This window comes from Dromiciops gliroides, chromosome 3 (genome assembly GCF_019393635.1).
Source record: "Dromiciops gliroides isolate mDroGli1 chromosome 3, mDroGli1.pri, whole genome shotgun sequence".
Taxonomy (NCBI): domain Eukaryota; kingdom Metazoa; phylum Chordata; class Mammalia; order Microbiotheria; family Microbiotheriidae; genus Dromiciops; species Dromiciops gliroides.
The window spans coordinates 643,426,898-643,449,673 of NC_057863.1; the positions used below are offsets into that span (position 1 = coordinate 643,426,898).

General features: G+C 47.7%; 1 protein-coding gene across 1 annotated transcript; it reads right to left on the reverse strand.

Annotated features, from left to right (window-relative positions):
- Nucleotides 1–1,194: 1,194 nt before the first annotated feature.
- LOC122748215 (cation channel sperm-associated protein subunit gamma-like) lies at nucleotides 1,195–22,557 on the reverse strand. The gene is made up of 28 exons (XM_043993892.1): nucleotides 22,243–22,557; nucleotides 21,606–21,659; nucleotides 20,644–20,782; nucleotides 19,942–20,068; nucleotides 19,134–19,203; nucleotides 18,841–18,996; nucleotides 18,442–18,613; nucleotides 17,533–17,670; nucleotides 11,986–12,045; nucleotides 11,371–11,553; nucleotides 11,044–11,173; nucleotides 10,234–10,345; nucleotides 9,831–9,989; nucleotides 9,312–9,430; nucleotides 8,391–8,604; nucleotides 8,214–8,276; nucleotides 6,436–6,619; nucleotides 6,178–6,296; nucleotides 5,501–5,581; nucleotides 5,243–5,299; nucleotides 4,614–4,770; nucleotides 4,429–4,492; nucleotides 3,938–4,033; nucleotides 2,645–2,731; nucleotides 2,355–2,447; nucleotides 2,137–2,236; nucleotides 1,505–1,625; nucleotides 1,195–1,325 (listed from the first exon to the last, which is right to left on the reverse strand). Exons 1-28 carry the CDS (start codon nucleotides 22,555–22,557, stop codon nucleotides 1,195–1,197), a joined length of 3,501 nt encoding a protein of 1,166 aa, XP_043849827.1.
- Between the last annotated feature and the right edge of the window lie 219 nt (nucleotides 22,558–22,776).

The following is a 22,776-nucleotide window of genomic DNA, read 5'->3' on the forward strand; positions in this document are numbered from 1 at the left end:
ATGAGAAGAACATATCCCCCAGTCTCCTGAGGTGAAGACAACCATGGAGGTCCTCTGCACCCCTGAAACCCAGCATGACACAGCACAAAAGAACCTTATTCTGGGAGTTTAGTAGTCTGGATCTCAGACATACTCATGACTGGCTCTGTGACTGGGCAAGTCTTTCTCCTTTCTCTGGTTTCCCCATTTGGATATTCACATTTCTAAAGCCCAGTAAGGTTTACCAAGTGCTTTCCTCTCAAGCCTAGTGAGGTAGGTCCTGAGTATCATCCCCATTGAAGAGATGAGAAAACTGAGGTCTAGAGAGAGGAAGGGAAACAGAGTTGGCACTGACATGCAGGTGTTCTATCTCCCAGCCTGTAGCTCTTGTCCCTGTATATGCTGCTCTCTTTACAGATTGAGCTCTCCTCCCTCCTCAAGCTAGACTCTCCAGATTGGATGCATCATTCTCTTAGGCTGTCACCATATACATCCTCATCCTTACCACCAGGATCAGAGAACTAGGATCACTTTATGTTATCCCCCTCCACCCCTTCCCTTCCATCCATCTAGGGCCATTCCCTATCTTCTGCAGCCTCTTCTGGATCCCTTCCTTTACCTCCATTCTTGATCAGTGTGAGACACCCCAGGGAAGAAGGAGAGAAGAGCAGAAAGTGACCCTTCCCCACAACTCCATGGCATGTGCTCTTCCAGGCTCTGCTAGAAGATCTTGAGCATCACTTTAGCTGGCATTTCCCAAGCTTAGGCCAGCAAAGAAGGAGATCCTCCATCCTCCTTTTCTCTCTGGTCCTTGTCCTCTGCTCTCCCTCTCTGCTCCCCTCCCCCCCCCCAAATATGTCCGTGTTCCTGGAAAGAGATGGCTTCTTCTGACTCCCCATGGCCCAGACAGTACAGGAACTACACACATTCCCTAGACATGACTTTTATTGACTGAGCCAGAGGATGAAGAAAAGCTGGAAGGCAAGGGAGATGACAGAAGGGAGGGAAGATGAGAGGGGAACTTGGGAGGGAAAGGGAGAGGCTTGAAGGTCTCAGGAGATGTTGGGTTAAGGAGGAATGGGGTATCCTGGGAGGACTGGTGTGAGACTGGAAGGGAGAAGGGATGCAGAGGGATAGGAGAGGTTGAGATAAAGATAGGAGAGGCCAAGAAGGATAAGGAGAAGCTGGAAGGGACAGGCAGAGGCTATCATGGCCTCAAGGTTTTTTCTTGGGTCTTGGCTTTCGGAAAGGACTTGGTTCCATTTCAGTGCTCTGTAATTCATTGCCCTTAAAACTGACCGTGGAAGGGACAGAACTGCTAGATGATGAATATGTTGAGAAAGACTCTGCATGGAGAAGAACCAGGCCTAGTGGGTTACCTTCCAAGTGCAGCTCAGAGGGTCTTGCCCCAGCCTCTGGCCTGCCCTTGGCTAGACCACAAACCCTGTCCCCACCCCTGATCCCTGCTCCTAGCTAGCCCTTGAACCTCCCTTCAGTTCCTCTGTCCAGCTAATCCAGGCCTCACCTGCCATGATGATATCATTGACTTTCCACTTGAAGAGAGACCACCATTTCTTCAAGTGTGGCCGGAAGAAGCACCAGGAGATGTAGAGGAAAATAAAGCCCACATTTACAGTCAGAGATACCTGGTAGGGAACAAGAGGGTAGGGCAGGAGCCTGAGGACAGTGGGAAAGGTAATGAAGGAAAGAATTCCTGAGAACTCCAAAGGAGATGGGATGAAAGGCAGGGCACAAGACAGGATCCCTAAAGGCTTTAGGGAAGAGATGATGGTGATGTAGGGGAGGGAAAGGAGAGGAGCTGCAGAAAGCAACAAAAATGGAAGCAGTACAAGAATCAGTCATTTAGGGCTGTTGGGGAGAGGGAGTGGGCATGGAAAGGCTTGTCTATGGGAGCATAGATTTAGAGCTGAAAGGGACCTTATAAGACATCTAATCCAATCACCTCATTTTACAGGTGAAGAAACTGAGAGGTCAAATCACTTGCCCAACGTCATACAGGGAAGTGGCAGAGCCAAGATTCAAATCTAGGTCCTCTGACTCAAGGCCCAAAGCTGGTGCCTCCACATCAGATTGGAAAAGACTGGGAAAGGAGTTGGAGTTGGGAGGGAGGAAGGGGCAAGAAGAAGACAGGCTCACCCACAGGTAAAAGAGGGCCCTGCCACTGCTGAGTGGAAGGCCATGGATGTGGAGGATGAAGATGAGCTGATAATCACAGTAGGTGCTCGTGTCCACACCCCTGGCCAAGACAGAGGGGCAGTGGGGTTTGTTCCTGGGTGGGGCTGGGCCCAAGGGGGAACCTAAGGGCTCTCCCATCTCCCTCCACCCCAACTCAACCCACCTTCATTTTCCCTTACCTGTTGCTCACCATGATTTTGAAATAGAAGTCAGGAGAAAAGATATGCTTGGGAATGATATCATGACAAGGAGAGTTCTCCATACACAGCCACCTAGAGGAATTGTGGAGCTATGGGAGACTGGGGGGACCAAAGGCAGCCACCCACTTGCATCCTCAACCCTCTATCCTAAAAGGTGGACAGGAGCAGCCTGCAGATATTAGGGAGGCAGGGAGCTTGCTCAAGGATTGGGAGCAGGCTGCAGATAAAGGGAGGCAGAGAGGAGGACTGTGGGACCATTGCTTGCGTACTCAATGCCAGAGCTGTTGTACCGCAGGATGCTAAACGAATGGCTATCTGTCCAGTTGTCCCTGTTAGTCCAGATGAGGCTCTCGGTACTAGAGAGAGGAAAAGCCATGTTCTGGGTCTGGCTGGGGCCTCCTAGGCCAGCCATCTGATGAACTTAGATACTCCATGAGATGCTCGTGTGTGTATGCACACATGTTTGTACATAGGTGTGCCTGAGGCCATGTTTCAGTTCATAGTAGGTACACTTGTTATCAACAGATACTCATTGAGGCCAGCATATGTGGCCTCTGACCTTCAGCTCTAACTCTATGATTAGCCTGGAGAAAGTAAGACCCAGAGGGGCCATCAGGGCTGTCTTCAAGTAATTGTTGGACTACCATGTGGAGAGAAGGGATCATATGGATTCTGTTTGGCCCCAGAGGCCAAGAATGGTGCCGTGGGAAAAGGGTCAGAGGACCTGAGTCTGGATCCCAGCTCTGACACATATTGGATATAGGAGCTTAGAGAAATTACTTAACCTTTCTACAGTTCAGAATCTTCATCTTTAAATAAGGGGGCTAGACCTTTAAGGGCCCTTTCAGCTCAGAATCTGTGCTGCTGTGATTTTATGGAGGAGGAGAGGTAGATAGAAGTGGCACTGGGTTTTAGCCCAAAGGCAGGAAAACCTCTTAACCAGCAGAGGGGATCCAGATGGAAGCAGATTGCTTCTGGAGGTGATGAGCACGCTCTTTCAGAAGTCTTCAAGCAAAGGCTAGAGGACTACTTGTTGGGGAGGTCATAGAGGGAGTTGTTGATCAGGTCTATGGGTCAGACTAGTTAGCTAATCTGGTCCCTTCCAACTCAGAGACCTTGTAATTAGTATAGGGAGGTACCCATGTCCATATATGTAGGGGTATAAGTTTATCTTGGGGCACCTAGGTGGCAAGTGGATAGAGTGCCAAACATGGAATCAGGAAGATCTGGGCTCAAATCTGGCCTCAGACACTTACCAGCTTCCTGACCCTGGCCAAGTCACTTAACCCAGTTTGCCTCAGTTTCCTCATCTGTACAATGAGCTGGAGAAGGAAGTGGCAAAGCCCTCCAGTATCTTTGCCAAGAAGCCCCTAAATGGGGTCAGGAAGAGTCAGACCCCACTGAAACAACTGAACAACACAAGTTGATCTGCCTATGCATGTGTCTGCCTGTCTGGGCCCACAAGGGTTACAAGGAAAAGAAGTTTAGGGAGAAAGTGACTTGGGAAGATTGATATGGGGGAGGGACTCATGGAGCCCTATGGGCTTGGAGTCAGTAGTTACGTGTCATTAGGACTGTTGTAGCGGAAGATGTCAGCCTCTGAGTAATCCACAATGTTTTCCAGGGAAGTTCCTCCGCCAATCACCTTCAGAACATAGCTGCACCAGAGACACAGGGGCTTGGACAATAATGGTCCAGCCTGGTAGGCAACTCCATTCTCCCCAACCCCCAACCCCATGTCTTCCTCACCCTGGATAATGGAGGGGCAGTGTTGTCCTCACCCCACCCTCAAAATACTGCACCATAGCCATAAACACACACACACACACACAGTAAGCCCAGGAGGGGAAGTGGGAAGTCTGCAGGAAAGAAAATGGCATTGGGGGTTTCAACAAAAAGTTTAGCTGGTCAGCACCTCCTGGGACAGGGGTTATACCTCACCATTGGCATCTATCCAATAGTTCTGAAGTCCCCAGGAAATCCTTCTGTTTCTTTGGTTTTTGTCCCATGCTTCCCCAAAAAGCTTTCAGACCAGGGAAGGCAGGGGGCTCACCTGCCATTGAAGCTTCCTGACTCACCAGTCACCATGTCTTGGATCAGGAAGAAAGGGAAGAAAGCTGTAGGAGGAAGGGACAAGGCTGAACTGGGGAAGAGGGTGGAGCCTTGGTAGGGCAGAGAGGTGGTACTGGGCTGGGGGAAGGTCATGTGCTGGGTGGCTGGGCAGGGACCCCCTCTCACGATCACTGAATAAGAAGCAAGGCATTTCAGGGTCTGGGTACACGCAGTCAAAGTATCTTCTATTGGTCTCCTTGTTGTACTGAAGGGTTAAGGTGATATCAAAAGCCAACCTCTTGCCTGGGGGACAGCCGATGAACATGGGGATCATGTCATTGCCCTGCCCAAGGAAGTAGGGGAAAGGAAGAGAGAGAGGAAAAGGGAAGAGTTGGGGAGGGAAGAGAAAAACACCAAATTCACCCATTGCTCCCAATCCTCTACTATCCTTTCTAGCCATGAAGAAGCAGGAACATGCCATGACCTTTCTCCCAGGGAACCCAGAGTACCTTCCTGGTTTGTCCCTGCCCCCTAATTTGCAGAGCAGAAGGAGAAAGAGGACTTATACCAGGACCTCAAACATCCCTTCCCCCTCATTCTCTAGGATCTAAAGAGCAGGGAACATTTTGTCTGAGGGATGAAAAAGGTCTTGAAACCACCCAAGTACAAGGACCACTGCATCCTTTTTGCTATTCCCAATGGGAGGGGAAGGAGTGGAGGGGTCAGTCCTAGCTTTAGGAAGACCAGAGCCCAGGCCAGAGAGTCTACCCCTCCCCTAAGTATCTGCCAAGCCCCCATGACCTCTCCTCAGTTACCTGCATCAGATGTCCATATCGAGTTCTAAGAAAGCACTTCCCAGCTGAGCCGACCACCTGTAGAGAGGACTGCTCAGTGCTGGGCAGTCACCTACCCCCACCCCCATTTCTTTTACTGCTTTCCCAGGCCTAAGGGGTCTTTTACTCCCCAATGTCAACTAGGAACTTCCCTCTGCTAAACCTGTCATTTGTGAGCCACCTTCCCACCCAATAGAAAAAAGGGGTGGTCCCTTTCCTCTGTTTCTTCCTGTCTCCCACCTTGATGAGTAAGGCCGTTTTCATCAGGTTGTGTCCACTGATGCTTTGATCGAAGCATCTGAGTTTGTCCTTGACAGACACCTGGTCAGGTTGAGGGGAAGGTGCTAAGGGCCTGGGGTTCTGGAGAGCTCCTCCCTACCTCCCCCTCAATCTTCTTCAGGAAAGGGGAAGGGAGGAGAGATTTGACTCTGTCCAAGGGTCCCAAGGCCAATTCTGCCTAGATAACTCAGTCACAATCTTTCTCTGTGATTGTGTATATATCTTGTGCACCTATCCCCCATAGAATGCAAACTCCTTGAGAGAAGAAAAACAACTATGTTGTTGTTTGACTTTGTATTCCAGTTCTAGTATAGTGTCTGGTATATAAAGGGCACCTAATCAATGCTTATGTTGTTAAATGGTGAGTTAAGGCACTGTGCTGGCCAAAGAGAATTGGGGCTTGGAATTGAGACCTCCCCGGTCTGGAACCTAGACCATTTCTTTGGTCTTTCTCATTTACTGTTTCCTCATCTGGTGCCTAAAATGTTAATTCCTCCTTGGCCGAGAATCCAGGTGAATTGGACTGCAGTTAGAACACACACACACACACACACACACACACACACACACATACACACAGGAATACATACATTCTAACACAGAGATATATGCATGGTCACATGGCCTGCTCTTCCCACCTGGAAGAGAATGGCATTCCGGTTAATGAGATATTTCTCTTCCACTGTTGCTGACACACACAAGGGGTGGGACAGTATCACAGCCAGACGCAAATGCTTCTTTTTGCCCAGGAAGCTGTCTGCAAGAGGTGAGGAGGGAGACAAAGGTGGGCCAGCAGCTCAGAGATTCTCATCCCAGCCCCGTCTGCCTGCCCCATCTTCTTTCCCCCAACTTGATTCCATTCTACCAGCCCTTGGGGTCCCCGCAGGTCCACCCACTTTTCCAGGAAGTTTTCGGAGTGACAAGGTAAATGGAGAAGGTATAGATGGTCCCTTTGTCCAGGTAGATGTATTCAGGAAGGAAATCCATGGCCTTCTGATTGTAAAGCTTGCCATAGCTGTCCATATTAATGTACACACCAAACTCAGTCTGAAAGTTACTGGCTTTATAGGAATAGAAAGCCTGCCAAGACCAGGGAGGGATTGGTCAGGTTCTGAGCACCTCCTGAAGATCCCATCAGCCCCCTTAGCTCCAAGGATCCCATAATCTCAAAAGCTAGAAAGGAACTCATAGGCCCAAAGAGGAATCCCCCTCCAGGGTATGCCCTCTCTCTACTGCCCCACTCCAACTCCATCCAGCCTTTCTCAGCTCTTGTACTGAAAAGTCCTAATTGTTAGAGAATTTCCTTAAATTTGTCTCTCTTCACCTTCCCTACCTCTCTTCCCTTTCCCTCCCAGTTTTGGCCAAGCCAAGCATGGCCAATTCCTTCAACAGATTCTCCCACAGAATGACCTCCAGTGCCCTCATCATCCTTCATGCCCTCCTCTAGACTATGGAAATGTGAAATCCAGAACCAAAGACAACTGTCCAGGTGTATTCTGACTGGGGCAGAGTTCAAGTTGACTTCCTATCACCTCCCTGCTTCTTTCTCTCTCTCTCTCTCTCTTTATTTTTTATTGGTGAGGCAATTGGGGTTAGGTGACTTGCCCAGGGTCACACAGCTAGTAAGTGTTAAGTGTCTGAGGACAGATTTGAACTCAGGTCCTCCTGACTCCAGGGCCAGTACTCTATCCACTGCGCCACCTAGCTGCCCCACCCTGCTTCTCTCTCTCTCTCTTTTTTTTTGGGGGGGGAGGGGTAAGACAATTGGGGTTAAGTGACTTGCCCAGGGTCACACAGCTAGTAAGTGTTATGTGTCTGAGGCCGGATCTGAACTCAGGTCCTTCTGAATCCAGGGCCAGTGCTCTATGCACTGTGCCACCTAACTGCCCCCCTGCTTCTCTCTTAATGGAGCAAGGATGACATTAGCATTCTTGGCTGTCATATCAAAAGGTGAATTCATATTGAGCTAGCAGTCCACTAAGACCCTAAGACCTCTTTTACTCAGTGTAGCCACACCTTCCCCAGCTTGTCCTTGGGACACTGACTTTTTGAACCCAAGTGTTAAGACTTTACATTTATTGTCTCCTGAATTTCATCATATTAGATTCAGCCCCATGTTCTCACTGCCCCAGATCTTTTAAATTCTGGACTCTGTCATCCAGTGTGTAAGCTCTCTCTCCTTTCTGTCACCTTCAGACTTAAGGAACATATTATGCCTTGACCCAAATGATTGATACAAATATTAACTAGCACAGAGCCAAGCCCAGATCCTTGGGGCACTCCCCTGAAGACCTTCTGATGCCACACCAGCATCAAACCATTAATGGCTATGCTTTTCAGATCTTGTCATCCAATGGGTTAGTTGTCCCTCTTGGCTATGGTGTCACCTATCCCAGGTGTCAGAGCCCCAGGGCCACTGACATGCTGGTGTTTAATAATTGGATATCCATTTGTAGTGTTGGCAGATTTACAAGGTATAAATGCTCACCCTGCAAATTTAACAACCAGCTCACCTGCAGCACACTGCTGACAACCCTGTGGCCAAACCCCACCATCCCTGCCTACACACTCCCATAACTTCCTTCCCAACCCCCTGTAGAAGAGTGGACAGTGTAGGAAAAATGAGGCTGGGGGGGGGGTGGTGAGGGGGAAATACCCCTGCCATCCCTTTCACCTTATGTTGCTTTTTATCCTTCCACCAACGCCAGGTAGGGTCATGGACAGGATCTGCATAGGGCTAGAAGGGCAACAGAGAAGGTACAGGTAGGTGCTGGGGAAGGAAACTCCTTGAGCTTTCTAACTGCCCTCTCCCCTACTTTGGACTTCTCTTCTTGGCTTCATTCATACATACCTTATTATACTTGGAGTGCAGCCAGAGCAGGTGGTAGACAAGGCCCTGGTAGATGGCCAAAGAGACTTTGCTGTGGAAGCCAGCCTCAGAGCTCACAAAGGGTGGCTCAGCCCGATAGCGCTCCAGTCGTGTATATCGTTGTGGGTTCGGCAGGTCCCTTAGCTGCATTAGCTCAAAAGGGCAGGGATTACTGTAGAAGAGGGTCGGGAGAGGCCTAGGAAAGACACAGAGGAAAAGGGATTTGGGAGGAGCCCAGCCCCAACCTAAGCAAGCCCCCCCTCCGAGTTCCTTCTATGCACATGTTATCTATCACCCCTGCATCTAAGTGTTTGTCCATTTATCTGTCCATTTTATCCATATATCTGTATGTCAATTGTGTATCCATTGATTTACCTATTTGTTTTTCTGCCCATTTATTCATCCATCCATATATATAAACCATCCATCCATTAGTTCATCCATTAGTTCATTCATATATCCATTCATGTATTCATTCATCCATCTGTTTATTTTTATATTCATTTATCCATCCATCCATTAGTCTATATTATTCAGCAAATACTTGGTAAAATAAAAATGGTGATATAACCTAGACCCTCTTCCCAAAGAGCTTATAACATAAGAACAAAGTAGATGAAAGGTCAAGTGAAAAAATAACAAAAAGAAAATAGTGAGTTCATGGTGAAGGAAAGTCATAGGAAGGCATGAGAAGAAATGGAATTGGGAAGCATTACTTTCACCTAGGGAATCTCAGAAAACTTTATGGAGAAAATGGCACCTAAGCTAGACAGTCAAGGGCTCCTCAAGGTGGCTTTGCATGGGAGAGGCCCTCAAGGGTCCTGGGCTCTGATATCTCCTTTATTAACCCCACACCAACCACTCTGTTGTCCCAGATGGGCAGTTGGGTTCTGGCTCACTCACGTGTTAATACTGATCTCATAGGTAGTCAGACCAAGCAGCTGATACACCAAGATTTGATTCACTGGCAGCTGTCTTTTCACCAACCTCCCTTCCCCTTTCTGGTCAACCAGGTAGACCAGCTGTGGGGAAAGGGGTTAAAGAGGAGGAGAGGGAGGGTCATTTCAGCCCTCTGGGAATGGATTCCTCCCTGGGTAGCCAGGCCAGCTTGGAAAGGCTGCACTCTATTTTTTAATTTTTTTTTTCAAGGCAATGAGGGTTAAGTGACTTGCCCAGGGTCACACAGCTAGTTAAGTGTCAAGTGTCTGAGGCTGGATTTGAACTCGGGTACTCCTGAATCCAAGGCCAGTGCTTTATCCACTGCGCCACCTAGCTGTCCCTATTTTTTAATTTTAATAAACATTTTTATTTAAAGTTTGGAGTTCCAAATTCTATCCCTCCCTCTCTCACTCCATCCCCACCCCCCTCCCTGAAGTGGTAAGCATCTAGGTTATACATGTCTCCCCTCTCTTTCAAGCTCACCTGCTGCAGACCTATACTGTCATAGAAGATACTGATTGAGGTCTCATTGGTTGAATACAGGCCTGAAGCCTCCATCTGGGAAAGGCTGAAAATAATCTCCCAGCCCTCTGACGGGTACAGACGATACACTTTGAAGCTGCCTTCAACAATGAACCAGATCTAGGGGGCCGAGATCCCAGAAGGGACAAGGAGAGGGAAAGTGAGAGAGTACAGGAGCTTGAGGGCCCAGGCAGGATCCCCTGGGAGGCTGGGAAGAATGGTGACCAGGGTGAGGGGAGTGGGGGCATCCAGGATGAAACAAGGGATGGGGAGCCCCCAGGAGGGGCCTTGAGTTCAGGAGGAGGCAGAGAATAGGGAGGAGGCAGAAGCCATGGAGTGGTCAGGCCAACCTCTTATTCCCCACCTCCTCAGTCTCAGTGACGCAGACCACTTGGCCTTTGTAGGAGCTGGCCATGTATTTTATTGAGGACTCCTTGGGGAATCCAGCCAAGTAAATGTAATTCTTATGATCATAGCTGTGGGGGAAGGAGAGGGGAACCTGGGCTTGGTCAAGGGCATCTAAAGAGAGCAGCCCAAAGAGCTCAGCCTCTCTCTGCTTGCCCCCATGCAACACCCTCCTTGTCCTTTACATTCCCGGCTCCCCAGGCTAAAGATTCAGGGAATCACAGGGTTTGATGCCCCACTAGACAGATGGGGAAATAGAGGGCTGAAATCACATAATGAGTCAGAGGCCAGAACTTGAACTCAGGGTTTCTTTTGTTCTAGCCCACAGTCTCAGGGCATGAGGAGCAAGAATCTAGACTTAGAATTATGTTGACAAGTGCTTACAAATGGCACTTCATTTTATATCCTCACAACCATCCTGGAAAGCAGGTGCTATTATTCATTCCCATTTTACAGATGAGGAAACAGACTGAGGGACTTGCCCAGGGACACACAGCTATTGAGTGTTTAAGGCTGGTTTGGAATTCAGTTCTTTACTACAGGCCCACCACTCCATCCACTTCCACCATCTCAATGTCTAGTTACTTAGGTGACATAGGACATTGTAGGTGAGAGGAAGGCTGCAGCCAACCCTCAAAGGGAGGGTGAGGATAGAGGGAGAGGCTTCTAGCCCGCCCCCCAAGTTCAGGGAATCCTACTTGTGCACATGGCCACTGGCCCGCATGCCCTCTGGCCCCCTCCCCACCTAGTTTCCCCTTTGCCCTCTCACCTCTGCAGAATAGCATTGCCCCAAATGAACAGCAGTTGGGAGAAAGGGTTGTGGAACAGACCCCTGGGAACCAAGGGGTAGTCAGTGTACTTCTCCATGCCCAGCAGCATCACAAAATCTATGTCCTCACCTGCTCAGGGATCCAAAACTACTGTAGTGAATGAACTCCCTCAGATCAAACCCCCTCCCTCACCCAGCACCTCAACCCCACTTCTTCATCCCCTCTCCCCCAGCACTCCAGCCCAATTCAACCCTCTCTCCATGCCCATATTTCCCCAGCTATCTAGCCTTTCAATCCCCCTCGAGCTCTCAGGTAACCCCACGTACCCATGGGGATGAAAGGGGGAATTTGAAAGAGCAAGTGGACCGAATCCAAATGGGAGCTTGTAGTGACTGGAGAGTACTTTAAAACCTGGAAACGTGTCTTGTTGCCTTGAGCAAACTCCATGAGAAGGAAGAAAGTGTCGTCTTCCATGTTGTATACCACCCAATGGAGCCAACACTCTGGAGCTGCAGGGAGGTGGCCAGGGTTGCTGGCCTGATGCTGTTGACTGGAGGCCATCGGCACCTCCCAGGAATGACCCAGGGCCTCTTTGTGTCCTGACAGCTCTCCCAGGGATTCGGGGCCCAGTGGACCCAAGTAGCCTCTGTTGACCTCCCCTCCCTAGGCTGCAAGGACTCAAGAGAGCTCAGGACCATCCCAGGCCCCTAGACACTCTGAGGTTCAGAAACCAGAATGGAGTCCAACACCCTCCTTTTACAGATGAGGGAACTGAAGCCCAAGGAGGGGGTAAATGCCTTTTTGAAGGTCACAAAGCTAGTCAGTGGCAGAGCCGGGATTGACCAAATCCAACCCTCTCTTTCCACTGCTCCATACTGCCTCCCTAGCCCTAGACCCCAACACCACCCCTGGGGGGATCCAGCACCACCATATATCCATACCTTTCTGGAAGTCACACGTTGATCTCATATTAGGCATCCTCTTAAAAGTTACTTTGCCATCTAGGGAAGGAGGAAGGAGTAAGGCATGAGGACAGAGGTTAGTCCTGGGGCCAAGGCAGAGCAGCTTCCCTCTTACTCCCTAGCTATAAGAATGGTCCAGGACGAGCAGCCTCTAGCCCCTAAGAGAGAGAATCCACAAGCACATTATGCCCAAAATGAGGTTAGGGACAGAGGACCAAGCAGGCTTTTCAGAAGGATGTGCCAGCCCTGGTCCCTTATCCCAGACTACTTCTTTCCATTCCATCTTTGGAATGAACCCGGCTGAACGCCAGACCCCCCATCCTTGTGTGCACCTCCTACTAAATCTTCTATGAGTGTCCCGTGCAGTGGGATCTAACCCCGGTCCTTTTCAACAATTGGATTTAGATGCCTGGTGCAACCAGCCTGGGATTGCCCCTAGACATTACTGTCAAGCGCCCTGATGGGTGGAAGCCAGGGGAAAAGCTCATAGCCTTGTGTCAGCCATCAGCACCAGAAGCCAGACAAGATTATACAATTGCTTGGCATTCTTAGGATAAGAAATAAGTTTTATGTTTTTTGTTTATTTTTTTTTTTGGTGAGGCAATTGGGGTTAAGTGACTTGCCTGGGGTCACACAGCTAATAAGTGTCAAGTGTCTGAGATCAGATTTGAACTCAGGTCCTCCTGACTCTAGGGCTGCTGTTCTATCTACTGAATCACCTAGCTACCCCAAGAAATAAGTTTTAAAAAGATTTGGTGTTGTCTCAGCTTTGTGTGCCCTGGGCAAGCACCCCAACTGTCTTGTCCTTGTGAAAGCTCTGTGCATCATTCATATCTAAGTAAATAATAACAAACTCAGGGACTAGATGAAGAAGTCTCCTTATTCTAAAACCCAATGATAGGAGGTAAGATCCTCAAGGGCAGGAGATGTTTTGCTTTGTTTGCTTGTATCTCCAACACCTATTCACCTATACCAGTGCTTGGCACACAGCAGGCACTTAATAGATGCCTATGGATTGATTGAGTGAAGTATTTATCTTGTTGTGGGAGGAAAGCAGCAATCAGTCAGTCTACAAGCATTTATTAAGCAAATGTCAGGCTCTTTGCTAGATGCTAGTGATACGAAGGCAAAGAATAGAACCATTGCTGCTGTCAAGGAGTTTATAGTCTACTGAAGGGAAAATCACATGCTCATGTATGTGTATGTTGTTTAGTCATTTCAGTGGTATTCCACTCCTCGTGATACTATTTAGGGTTTTCTTGGCAAAGATACTGCAGTACTTTGCCATTTCCTTCTCCAGCTCATTTTACAGATGAAGTATGTGAGGCAGACAGGGTTAAGTGATTTGCCCAGGGTCACAGAGCTAGTAAGTATCCTCTTTTATTTTATTGGTAAGTTCAACCCATTCACATTGATTGCTAACTTTGTATTTCCTGCCAACCTATTGTCTTTTATTTATCCTTCTATTTTTTTTACCCTATCCCATTCTGACCACTATATTCCCTCTTCTCACAGCCCCCTCCCCACCTTTTCACAGTCCCTTCACCTCCTACTTCCCTATTGAGTAAGATGAATTTCTATACCCAACTGTGTGGGTGGATATAGATATCTTCCTTGAGGACCACTTTTATGCCAAAAACTTTTCACTCCCACAGTACATTTCTTTCTCATTCATCCATTTTTCTTTTCAGAACATAGCAACAAAATAGACTCCCACCCATGTCCTCTAAGTAGATTACATCTAACTGTTGTAATGATAATCGAGTTTTTAGGGGTTACATGTATCAGTTTTTGATTTGGGATTATAAACAGTTTGACTTTATTAAAATTCCTATAATTTTTCACTCATGCTTACCTCTATATACTTGGGTCTTGTGTTTGAATATCAATTGAGGGGGGGGCAATGAGGGTTAAGTAACTTGCTCAGGGTCACATAGCTAGTGTCAAGTGTTTGAGGCTGGATTTGAACTCAGGTCCACCTGATTCCAGGGCTGGTGCTTTATCCACTGTACCACCTAGCTGCCCTCGAATATCATATTTTCCATTACATTCTGGTCTTTTCATCAGGTATACTTGAAAGTCTATTGCATTAAAATTCTTTTTTTTCCCTTTGTAGGATTATACTCAGTTTTGCTAGGTAGGTTATTCTTGGGTATAATACTAGCTTCTTATCTTCTGGGATATCACATGCCCAGACTTCCAATTCTTTATCATGGTAGTTGCTAAATCTTGTATGATTTATGGACTGTGGCTCCATGTTTTTTGAAGTTTCTTTCTGGATGCTCTTCTTCTTGACATGAGAGCTCTGGAATTGGGCTATAAGATTCCTGGGAGTTTTCATTTTGAGAGGTGATCTGTGAATTCTTTCAATTTCTACTTTGCCCTCTGGTTCTATGACATTGGATTTCTTGGTTGTTTGGTGTGTTTTTTTAATCACAGTTTTTAGGTTGTCCAATAATTCTTAAATGATCTCTTGATTTATATTCCAGGTCAATTTCACATTTTCCTCTATTTTTTCAATCTTCTTTGTTTTATTATTTCTAGGATGTCTCATGGAATCATTAGCTTCTAGTTGATCAATTCTGGTTTTTAAGTTCTTTTCTTCATTGTGGTTTTGTAGTTCTTTTATGATGTGACCAATTGTAAATTTTAAGGAGTTATTGTCTTAAGTATTTTGGGGGCTTCTTTTACCAAGTTGCTCTCTTTTCATAAATGTCTTGCATTGCTCTCATTTTTTTCAAAATTTTTCCTCTGTCTTATATGATTTTAAAAACCATTTGAAAATATTTATTTCTCCTAGGAATTATTATTGGGATTGTGCCCAATATACATTTTTTGAGGCTTTCCTTGTAGATATGTTCAAGTCATTGTCTTCTGAGTTTTTCTCTTGAGCTTCTCTGTCACCATAGATTTTTATGATCACGTTTCTTTTTTTATTGTCTGCTCATTTTCCAGCCTATTTCTTGACTTTGGAATTTATATTTTAGAGTTGGCCTCTGCTCCCCTCTGGGATGGGGGGAGAGGATAGAGAAGATAATTATCATGAGCTTTAGGCCTTTTTGTCCTGCTGTTTTTATGGCTAGGTCTGGTGGGGTGGAGCTATAAGTTTTTGGTGCTTGCAAGATGGTGCAATCTGGGGTGAGTTCTAGTCATGACCCTCCTGGTTTGTGCTCTGCTCCTTACCCTGGTAGAACCCCCAGCTTCTTTGCAACTGTAAGCACTCCTGTCTACCCTGTAAACTTGGAAATGGCAATGAGCAATGGAATTGCCCAATGGTGCCTGGTTCTGGATCCAGTGCTAGCACAGAGGTCCCCTGCATTTTTTTTTCTGACTAGCTATTCAATACTCTGTCTTCTGGGTACTGAGCATTCCTAGTATCTCTGTTGCTGGTGATTCTGCTGTGGTTCCAGGGCCCACATCTGGTGTTCCTTCCACCATGATGCAGTCCCAGCCACTTCCTACCAAAGGAATCTGCAGACCTCATTCTGTCTTCTTAAGCCACCTGGGACTGGAAAAATTACTCACTGTGACTTTTTTTTCTTTTGGTTATACTCTTAAAATTTGCTTTGATGTACGTTTTTTGTTTTGTTTTGTTTTGTTTTTTGTTTTTGCGGAGCAATGAGGGTTAAGTGACTTGCCCAGGGTCACACAGCTAGTAAGTATCAAGTGTCTGAGACTGGATTTGAACTCAGGTACTCCTGAATCCAGGGCAGGTGCTTTATTTGATGCACTTTTAAAAGTTGTTTCATGGGTGGCAGCTAGGTGGCGCAGTGGATAGAGCACCGGCCCTGGAGTCAGGAGTACCTGAGTTCAGGTCTGGCCTCAGACCCTTAACACTTACTAGCTGTGTGACCCTGGGCAAGTCACTTAACCCCAATTGCCTCACTAAAAAAAAAAAAAAGTTGTTTGTTTCATGGGGAATATTGAGAGAGTTCAATAAAAAAGCTCATTTAACTGTACCATCTCTGTTCTGCCTCTCTATGTTATCTCACTTGGTGATCTCTCATTAGTTGCCATGGGTACAATCATCATTCCTATGAAAATGACTCCCCGATATATATACTGTATCCATCCCTAGCCTCTCTCCTAAAGCCCAGGCCCACATCACCAACTACTTTGCTAGATATCTCCATCTCAATGTCTAATACACATCTGAAATTGAAAATGAAATTTGCTCTCTTTCCCCAGAAACCTATTCCTCCTCTAAAGTTCTTTATTTCTGTTATGGATAGCATCATCCTTCCAGTCACCTTGACTTACGATCTAAAATTATCCTTGGTTCTTCCCTTTCCCTTCTCTCTTGGCAAGGAATTGCCAAGTCTTATCTACAAGTCTCTCAAATCTATCACCTTCTCTTCACTCCCTTGTTTCATATACCATGGGTGTTCAGGCTCTCATCATCTTTGCCTTGACTACTGTAATAGACTTTTTTTTTTTTTAGTGAGGCAATGGGGTTAAGTGACTTGCCCAGGGTCACACAGCTAGTAAGTGTTAAGTGTCTGAGGACAGATTTGAGCTCAGGTACTCCTGACTCCAGGGCCGGTGCTCTATCCACTGCGCCACCTAGCTGCCCCTTGTAATAGGCTTTTAATTGGTCTCTGCTTCTAGGATCTCCTCTCCAACCCATCCTCCAAATGGCTTCCATATTAATAGTCTTACAGCACAGGTCCCAGCAGGTCACAGTCTTACTAAAAAAAAACACTGAATTTTCATCCTCATTTCCTCCAGAAGAAAATACACACTTTGAGATTTTCTCCAACCTAACTTTCCAGGCTAATTTCCAATTACTATCTTTCAATCAATCACCATTCAAGTCAAAATGAGAATAAAGCACTAATATTCCACCTTCCAACTCTGTGTCTTGCAAAGGATGTCCCCCCCTGAGGTGCCACCTCAGTTGACCTCCTGTACCCCCTCATTAAGGCTTTCTCCAATTTATTTTATATTTACTTATCTATGTGCATGATGTGTCCCCCAATAGAATGCAGGAGCCAATTTTCATTTTCTCATGGGCATTTCAAACTGAAAGTCAAAGTGATGGCCTATCTCAGCTGGAAGGGACCTCAGAGCCCTTCCAGTCCAACCCTTTCATATATAGATGAGGAACTGAGGCCCAGAGAGAGAGACTTGTTCAAGGTCACACAGGTAATAAATGTAGGTTAACTATTAGAAGGACCAGGTATGTCAATTGAAGAAAAAAAAAATTATGCTTTGCTCTAATCCCTCCTATCTGTGCAAATATACTTTAAACACAAATAATTATAAGCAGATATTATAATTTTGCTTTGAATTAAATTTTTCATCCTACTGTCTTGATTTGCTTTGCCTTATGGATAAAAAAAAATGTGCTACATCCATTCAGGCAATTTGGTCCTTGAAGATACCCTTAAATACCCATCTTTCTTAATAAATACTTGTTTGAATAGAGGTGAAGGGAGGTGTAGGAACTTGGGACCACACATCACCACCCCACAATTTTAGAGCCTGAAAGTCCCTTTTCAGAAAAAGGAAGCTGAGGGAGGCTACCTGTGATGGTCCCAAAGTGGAAGAAGCCCTCCTCGTTGCCCCCAGCCAAGGCCAAGACGTACTCAGAGCCATTGCTGTGGAGTTCCACAGGACAAAGTTTCTTGATACACCGACTATGCAAGACTCGGACCCAATTGCCTGGGGAAAGGGAGGGACTTTCTCAGGGCCAGGAATCTCCCCCCTCCCTTCTCCAAGACTGGCACCCCCTCATTCTTCCAGTGGGAAACTGAATCCCAGAAACTTCTCAGGATCATCTGAGAATGGCTTAGCTTCCTTCAGGAAGCCTTCATCAGTTCCCCAAGATTGCTATTGAAACAACAAACTACCCCCTCCCCCAACACCTATATGGTTCTGCCCCTTTTTCATGCTCTTGGATATTATAGTTTTCTGTTTGGGTCATGACCCTGCTATGGGCTTTAAGAAGGAACTTGGCCTTGTGTAAATTCTGGGTAAGAGATAAGAGTTCCCTTATCAGTCTGATAAGCTCCCCTATCAATTGAATGAGCTTACAGGGAAGTAGACAAACCTTTGGGGTTCTCCTCATGGAGAGAGTGGGCATGCCCACTGGTTTTTCCCTGGATTCTACATAAGGTGCCCATAGACATGCCCATTCTCCATGGAAGGGCATCCATCAGACATACCAAAAGTTCACTGCTGTAAACTCATCCAACTGATCCTTGAACTCCCTGAATCATTCTTCCCTCTATCACCTCAGGTGGCTCTTCCTCAGCATCTGGTTCAGGAGTCTGTATTCTATGATCTCTTGGAAGATTATTCTCATTTGAGCTGGAGTCAGACCCCAGGCTCAGAGAAGCTAATCTGCCCCAAGGTGAGGAGGGGGAGACACTAGAACTAGGAGGGAAGGCCCAATCCCTACTCTCATAGTTCTTCCCTTCCCTAGCTTCTCACTGGTGGCAGGCCCTTTTTCAGGCCCTTGGAAGTAGTCGCCAGTGAAATAGTAGACAAGTTGGTTCTGTCGGATGAAGAGGGTGCTTTCAGTAGATATGGTGTCAAAGATGGAGGCCGTGAACTGCTCCTGAGGACAGTGAAGAGAACCCAGCCAGCAGCTATCGATGTTCAGCTGAGCCCAGCAGTGCAGGGATGGAGGTGTGCAGGATAGAGAGCAGGAAATAGGCATAGAGGTTATATAGGCCACCACCACCCCTCCTTTATAGACAATGAAGTCCTTATAATACCCCACTCTTGGGGATCCGCATCTCCTTCCCTCCTTCCCTTCCCAAGTCTAGAGAATGTCCACTCTTGCCCACCCTCCATCCACACAGTCAGCTGCCACTCAGCCTCCCTCACCTCCACCAGGGAGATGTCTCTGAAGCTAGAGTCAGAGAGGAGAATCATCTTCTCATCCGGAATCCCCCCGAGGATTAGCACAGGAGCCTGGTCCACTGTAGCCCAGACAGGTCTAGATGGTGTGTTGATGAAATCCCTGTGTATTATGGGCCTGACCTAATGGGAGAGGACCAAGGGACACAATGGGAGAAGGAAGACAAACCCCATCTTAGCCAGGATCCTCAGTCAAGAGGATCACCTTCCCCCCACCACCTTCCCCTCAGACTTTCTCCGATCCTTTTCCTCTCTCTCACCTCATTTCCAAGGGTAAAGATCAGTTTGTCCTTTTCTTGTTTCAGAAACCCATTGATATTTATCATGTACCTGCAGAAGGAGGGGGAATAGCTTCCTTGGCTTTCAACATATTCAATGGAGATTTCTCACCCCACACCCTAACTTGGTACCCAGACACTGCCTCTCAAGCCCTAGGTCCCTGACTCTGAATAGGAGGCAACATGGTACAGTGACAAGAACATTGAATTTGAAGTCAAAGGACCTGGGTTCAAATCTTGCTGTTGGCACCTAGAACCTCTGTGCCCTTGGGTACTGCCACCTTGCCTCTGTCCCTCTATGCCATCCCATCTGGTGATCTCTCATGAGTTGCCATGGGTTCAATCATCATTTCTATGAAGATGCCTCCCAGAGCTAAGGTCCTTCCTGTGCCCCAGTTTTCTCATCTGTAAAATTAGGGGGTTGGACTCCATGTCTTCTGAGCTCTCTTCCAGGTCAAATACTCTATAATTTATGATCCTCCTCTTTTAATCCAACTCAATTCAACAAACATTTATGCTTCACCTACTCTGTGCTAAGCCCTCATAGAGCTTATATTCTACTCTCTTTCACTTAGCCTCTATGGCCCTCAGTTTCTTCATCTGTAAAATACAGATGGAAGTAGTAGGTTGATTTAGGTGATCTCTAGGGTCATCCTAGGTTTAGAGATTTTGCTTACTTACTTAGATCAGCCCTCTGTCTACAAACCACACACCGACTATGCTAACATCGAGGTCAGTTGTGCCTTCTACCATCCCTGTACCCCACAGGGATCCCTGGGACTCCACCCACCTAGCATTACCAATGATCTCCCCCATTTTGTTGCTGGAGATTTCAACTTCCATCACTACACTGCCATTCTTCATGGGCATTGGGGTGTACCAACTCATGGCACAGGCATGCTCAGCTGAACAGGACACTGGTAGGTACGAGATGGAAAAAGGTGGGCACAGGCCTGGGGACCACCCTCACCCAGCCAGAACTGCCTCACCTTCCCTTTTTACCAGAACCCTACCAAGAGATTGGGGCCTTGGTATAGAGTGCCAGACCTCACAGTGGGCTATGCTTCTCCCCTCTCCTATAGAGAATTGGGGCCTCCAGGAGTCATTAGCATTGTCTAACAGGCCAAGCTTTCTGAGGGATGGGTCACTCTATCCTACCCAAACACAACTGAATCCAAGTATAAAAAGTTGGCACCAGCTATTGTGGGATCCCAAGGTCTTTGTGACTTGCAGCTGAACCCTTGACTAGGCATCAGGGGCCTCTGAGTGTCCCAGGTGAGTGTCCAGGGACCTGTACCTCACAAGGCCTGGTATGCAGGTCTGCTCCCTATCCCCACCCATTCTCCAGGTGCCAAACTGGCTAAGGACAGATCTATTCCTCATCCTGTCCAACTTCGTAGCAAGAGCCCTCTGGCAGCCCCCTTCTCCAAGACATTGTTCTTCCTAACTCTTGGTGCCCAGTCCATTGTTGGGGGAAGACCCTCACTGTGGCTTCGGAATGGTGCTCCCTCCATCTGGATTTGCAACCTTTCTGACTTCCACCTCCGGAAATTCACAGGGGTGTGGAAGGTGACCAGCACAATGGGAAACAGGCCCTTAAGGTGGCCCCCACGGACAAAGGCTTCTTTAGCCTGAGAGGGGACCAAAGAGGGAGTGACACTGACCAGTCTAGGGGCATGGCCAGATCCTCCTTGTCCCACCCACCAGGTGCCTTGGCCTGGGCCTTGGCATTAGAGAAAGGCCTCTGACCCTGCCTATCTGGCTGAAGTGGGTAGGCAGCTGGGGGCAGAGAACAGAACTCTGCCAGGCAAGAACCCAGGGCACAATTACTGGCTTCATTCCTGGAAGCTGGAGAGAAACTGGAGAGAGAGTACCCTGTGTGTCAATGAAGGCACCAGCACCATTCTTGAATGCTAGGTGAACCCTCCAGAATCTAAATTTCCCCCTGGGATTCCCTCCCCTTCCCCAAACCTTCCTTAAAAACAGGAGACCTGCTGCTCAGCCACCCTCCTAGGAGAGGCCACACAGGAACTGGCCTCTAGGGACTGAGTTCCCCATCTGCCAAAGGAGACAACATTCCTCTTCTTCAGACTCCGGGGAATCTTCCTAGGACTCTCCATTTTAGGAGAGTACTAAGGATTAGAACTTGGCAATTGGTTGGATGGGGGGAGCAGGGATGGCAGTGTCCAGAAGCTCCTTTGGTAGGCTGGGGGAGCTGGCTAGGAAGGGGGAAAGATGCTGGGGGCAGGAAGTCAAGTTCTGATGGGTGGGTCCCCCAAAGATGGTTTGGGTGAGGTAAAAGCCACCTTCCCTGATTCATCCTAAAATGATTCCCCACCCATCAGGAACCTTCAGTGATTCATCCCTAAATCAACATTTTCCCCTCTACCTACCCTGTGTCTGTGTGCCCATCTGGTTCCATTCCTCCCTTCTCCTTCTCTGCCCCTCACTCACCTCTCCAGGGCAGCTGAAATTAATCTTCATGAAGTAAGGGAAGCCCAGGTAATTCTAAAGATGAGGGATACATCCAGCTCAGTGTGATTACCCTGTCCCCCACCCCCACTCCTGCCATTCTGCCATTTCCCTCTTCCCCTCCCACCTCCTTCCATTAACCCCAGGGCAAGAGATATCCAAGGCTCTGGGAAGGTGTCCTGAAGACATGAAGGAGCAGGAACCAATGAAAGGATTCAGTGACTGACGGATGGGAAGATAGAGGGAGAGATGGGAGGGAGGAAGGATGAAGGGGTAGAATGGAAGGAGAGAGAGAAGAACACAGATGAGATTGAGAGCTGGAAGGGACTTCAGAGGCCATCTTGTCCAACCCTCCCACTTCAGAAGTGAAGAAACTGAGGCCAGGAGAGGTACAAGTGACTTGCTTGCCCAAGTAGAAAGAAGCCAGAGTTGACAGACAGAAGCCAAGGGGAATGGATGGAAGATTGGAGGGTCAGAGGACAGTTGGAAAGATGGAAAAGCAGAAAGGGGTGGGTGGGTGCCTTGGAGGATGGAGGGGAAGGAACAAAGAATAGAAACCTAGGCGGGGGTGAGAGAGGGGGAGGGGGGAGCCAGAGGGGCAGCTGGGCCAGGTACCTACTTCTTTGTGGTTGATGGGTGAATCCACTAGCTTGTTGAAGAATCTGTCTACAGTGGAAACTGGGTTTTGATAGAAAAATCTTTCACTGCCCTCTCCCAGGGTGTCGTACTTGTTGAGTACCACTTGCCATTGACAGGATTCCTCCAGCTGGATCCACAGCTGGACTGGCAGCGGTAGCAGCAGGAGCAGCAGCAGTAGTAGAGACACCATTAGGGTGGGCAGTCCGGAGCTGGAGAGCCCAGGCAGGGAGTCATGGGCGGCATCCAGGGAAGCGGAGGAGCACCTGCTCCTTCCCCTAGCCCTCTCACGGTTCATGCACCCGAACGAACGATTCTCCGAAAACGAAGAGGCCTTAACGATCATGAAATCATTAACACCCACTTTTCCTATTGGGGAAACTGAGTCAGTGACAAGGACTTATTTGCTCCAGGACCCTCGAGGGTCCTGGCCCCAGGAGTCACAGCGTCTAACTCTCCCTAATCCCTGCCCCTCCCTCCAGGCCAATTGTCTCCCCTCCCCAGCCCCACCACTGTT

What these genes read in the sequence shown, in the direction of transcription:
- LOC122748215 (XM_043993892.1), bottom strand. Translation starts at nt 22,557, where the DNA reads ATGAACCGTGAGAGGGCTAGGGGAAGGAGCAGGTGCTCCTCCGCTTCC. An exon ending in AGGATAAAAAGCAACATAAG is followed by an intron (nt 6,620 to 8,213) that starts GTGAAAGGGATG and finishes TGGTCTTGGCAG; the next exon opens with GCTTTCTATTCCTATAAAGC. An exon ending in TACAACAGCTCTGGCATTGA is followed by an intron (nt 2,448 to 2,644) that starts GTACGCAAGCAA and finishes CAATTCCTCTAG; the next exon opens with GTGGCTGTGTATGGAGAACT.